The sequence below is a fragment of the Sinocyclocheilus grahami genome, unplaced genomic scaffold (genome assembly GCF_001515645.1).
Source record: "Sinocyclocheilus grahami isolate Dianchi unplaced genomic scaffold, SAMN03320097.WGS_v1.1 scaffold569.1, whole genome shotgun sequence".
NCBI classification, from domain to species: domain Eukaryota; kingdom Metazoa; phylum Chordata; class Actinopteri; order Cypriniformes; family Cyprinidae; genus Sinocyclocheilus; species Sinocyclocheilus grahami.
Window position 1 is genome coordinate 702062 of NW_015505748.1, and position 4018 is coordinate 706079.

Here is a 4018-nt window from a genome sequence, read left to right on the forward strand (position 1 = left end):
ATTAGAATTATTTTATTGACTTGTTATGGCATTAAGTAGCTACAGTTATTTTTTTGTTCTTTAACATCTTGTAGTATATCTTTTCAGTATACCAAAATTAAGGCTCATATGTATTAAAAGTAAATGTGTGGTGATTTTTATCTTAAGCATGGCATTGTTCCACAAAAGGTGATGCTGTATGTTGAATATCTGTCCTGGACACATTTTCATCTCCACCAGCTAGTTTTAAAGGGTTGTCTTTTACGCATTTATTTATTCAGGTTTGTTATAAACAGACACAGTAGGGGTTGCACAGTAGTTCAGGTTAAATTGTTCCTCAAAAGGCCTGCTGGATTAACTGGATGGCATGTAACTGTTCTGGCATTCTTAGCTAGCACTAATTTTGCGTTACTTACCCCATGAAACAACTCTTTAACCTCTTAATATGCATGCATTGTTTCGAATTACTAACCTTTTGCCATTAATTTTTTTTCTAGCGTTCTAATGCGCATTATTCCATGAAAGAAGCTGAATGAATTTACTCTCCCTTTGACCTTAATAGATTGATTCGACACAGTTGTTGTAAATGTACATTTACCTCAAATCCTCAACACTGTTGATTATTATCTAGAAACTGATTAGCGTTGTTCATGTGTGCTGACTGTTAACCAACTGTCTGGTCCCCTTTTCCAAGCTGGAGTCCCCTTTGAGTGTTGAGACAGAGCCCCAGATGAAGAGGACTGAACTGGTTAGTTCTCAAGCTCAGAGCTTAACAAAGAAGTACCAGGAAACCAAAGAGATCCTGCAGCTTCAAGAACTGAAAAAGCGCAACATGCAGGCACAGCTTGGCCTTTCTCTCTCACACTGGCCCGCAAAGGAACCTTACCTTTCTGACACCAAAAAACCCGCCACCTCTGAGGTCTGTCCCTCAAACTCCATTCAAAAAACGGTCAGCTTCATGCTTCAGGATAGCGAGGGAAAGATCAGAGAGCTAGAGAGCTTGATAGATGCCAGTGAGCCTCTGACATTAAGAGAGCTGATAAAGCTCATGCATTCACATAGCGAATACGTTGGGGTAGAAAGTCCTCAAGGACAGGAAAGCAGTGAGTCAGTTGGAGAAATGTCGCAGAAACTGTTGGAAAGCCTCAAAAACCAACAGGAGAATGAGACAATGAGGAAAAGCTTGGAAAAGGCTGGAGACTGTATTCGGGACTATGAAGCTCGTTTGGTCACCATGGAGGACATGTTGGGAAGAGTTCATAGGCAGAAAATGGAGAGTTCGTTTGTACTAGGTTGCTCGAGGGAAGACCATCCGGATCGGTCGCAGCAGGTGGAGTTGCTCGCGAGCGAAAATGTAGCTTTGAACCAGCGCTATCAGGAAATTGTGAACCAGTTGATAGAAGCAGATCGAGAGATAGACAGGCTGAAAGCTGAGCTTTGTAGACTACGTAGCGGTCAGCAATATCCACATTCCAACATGGAACAGGAGCAAGAAAACAAAAAGACCTCTGAGAAAAATGTGTACAAGCAAGAACTCCATGAAAAGTCACAGAAGCTACAAGAGGCTCTTATTAAATTGGAAACTCTTGGTAATAATTTGAAAGATACAGAGAAAAGATTGCAACTTAAAGAAGCAACTCTTAGGGGTCTTGGATTTCAGGTGGCAGAAAGTGAAAAAGATGATAAAGAGTTAGATTCGGAGACAAATGACCTCAAGCGCCAATTGGAGGTCCTTCAGTCCAAGCTTTCAGAGAAGGACAAGCAGCTTCAAAATGCTGAGCAGGTCTGTAGAGAACTTCAGTCCCAGAATGCGAAACATGAAGAGACCGCAAGGATGTGTAGTCAGATGCTTGTAGATACTCAGGAGGAAATTAGGACGTTGAAAGAGAAGGCAGGCACTCAAGGTACGTTTGGTAGTGAACCAGGAACAGAAATTGGGTGCCAAGAGTTGATGCAAAAACTCACAAATGAAGGTGTAATTGAGGAAGTCGTGGAAGAGTTCAAGAGCAAGTCTAAATCTCTTAATCATCTACTTGACATGTTGGTAATAGGCAGTAAGACAGATTTGTCCAACACCGGCATGGACACCAACATTTTGGATGAGAATCATGGAGGAATGATGGAGATGTTTGAGAGATTGATTCTACATAAGGTTTTAGCTGGTTTAGAGGACTGTCAAAAAGGCTCAGAGGTTGAGCAAACCCTAAGGAAAGTTGTAGAACGTATGCTAGTGGATAATGAAATGCTGCTTCTTATGAATAAGCTCTCCAACCTCCAAGAACTTCAAAGTGACGCAAAACCTGCATCTTGCACAGAAAAAAGTGCTGGATATGGAAATGCACTGAATGAAGAGACAATGAAATCGAATGTTTTGAATTGGTTGCCTGATGATGCTGCCAAACCCTGCGTCATGAAGACTCTTGCTGAAGTCATTCAGAAGAAAGTGACGCTATTGAATCAAGCCGCTTCTGCTCTTAGGGAACAAACTAATGAGGAGCTTCAATCATTGGCTTTGACTCTGTCAAGCTGTGGCACTCAAAGAACCTGGTCTGAGTATGTTCGTGAGGCCATAATGGACATAACATGCATGTACTTGGTAGTTCTTCAAATGTTGCCAAGGACAAGACCGTCAGACCTGTCTGCATGTGCAAATTGTGCAGATTTGAGAGCACAACTCGAGTCTAAGAAGCAGGTGTTGTCAAGCGTCCAGAGTCCCATCGGTGTAACCCACATTCAGATCGAAGGAGAACCAATTGACTCTCTGGACAAGGCCATACAGCTTCAGGACATGATGGCCAAGCATAAGAAGGAGCTGCGAGAATTAAAGGAGGCGTACGAGCAAGAAGCAGAAAAGCTGAGGCTGGAAGTGGCCAAGGCTGGTGAGACTCTGAGACTGAGATCCGAGGAGAACGTGAAAGAGATCGACTCTCTGACGGTGTGCATGGAGAACCTGAAGAAGAAGCACGAGATGGAGCGTAAGGACTTAATAGCACACTTCAATCAAGAGATGGAAGAGCTTACGGATGCCGTCGGCCCTGTCGAACCTGCAACAGATAGCGAGCCAAACTCAACTTCCCTCAAAGTGCGGCTCCAAAAACTCGTGTCCCGGCTGTCCGAACTGACTGAGGAAACAAATCTGCGAGATCGTGATGCGACATTGCTGCGTCTGAAATACGAGAAAGACCTGGAAAACCTAAAGGTCAAGGAGATCCGTGTCCTTGCTGTTCTCCGTCTGTATTGACTTCATGTGGCAACCTTAAACCTGATCCTTTCCCCTCCTTTTCTCATACTAACCCTGCTTTGTGGTGCTTTGGTCTGGCCTAATATTTCTCACCAGTGATGCATGGCTGCTAACTATAGGTTTGCATGTACGGTTTAACGCTAGGAATTTGGATGAGCCAACTGTGATGAGAGGAAAATACACCATTCTCTCACTGAAGAAGCCATTTCTAGATAATTTAAGTCCAATGGAGAACAATTAAGAATCCATTCGTCAGATGTTTTGGAGAATGCATAACTGCATACTCCTTATGTCAGCAAGTCTGAAAACTTATGTGGTTCTCCTGGTTGACTTTGATCTGAACTTGTTCTCACACTTAACCTCTTTGCCTGATTAACAGTCAGTGCTCTTTGCATAAATTGCTGCTTATCTTTGATAACTGCAAAATGCCAGCTGCATAACTTAATAACAAATAATGCATGACAATAACTGAAATGTTTTATTTTAAACAATTGCTTAAGTACATATGAAAGTATTTGTGAAAGAATTGACTTTGAAGAGAGAGATGATTAAATTGCATTGTATTATTAGAATATAGCAAATTTAGATAATAAATTATATCAATTACAGTATTGGATTGTTGCACCAACTAAGCGGAACATCTGGCAATTTAAAATTTCCAAGTACTGACAAAAAACAGTTAATGTTTTGTACTCTGTCACTCAGTTACTGATTAAAAACACATGGATAATGGGAAAAATTAGAATAATTTCTGTAGTTTTCTATTATATTTTGTCAGTGTGATATGGCCTTAAAGAC

At 41.6% G+C, this 4018-nt stretch overlaps 1 protein-coding gene across 1 annotated transcript in view; it reads left to right on the plus strand.

The window, feature by feature from the left end:
* LOC107556456 (myosin phosphatase Rho-interacting protein-like) overlaps positions 1-3422 on the plus strand; it is a 42516-nt gene extending 39094 nt beyond the window's left edge. The window contains exons 16-17 of the mRNA XM_016239577.1: positions 169-176; positions 674-3422. Of these exons, the coding sequence (XP_016095063.1) occupies positions 169-176; positions 674-3220 (2555 nt within the window). The 3' untranslated portion in view covers positions 3221-3422. The remainder of the gene's footprint in view (positions 1-168; positions 177-673) is intronic.
* The last annotated feature ends 596 nt before the right edge of the window (positions 3423-4018 follow it).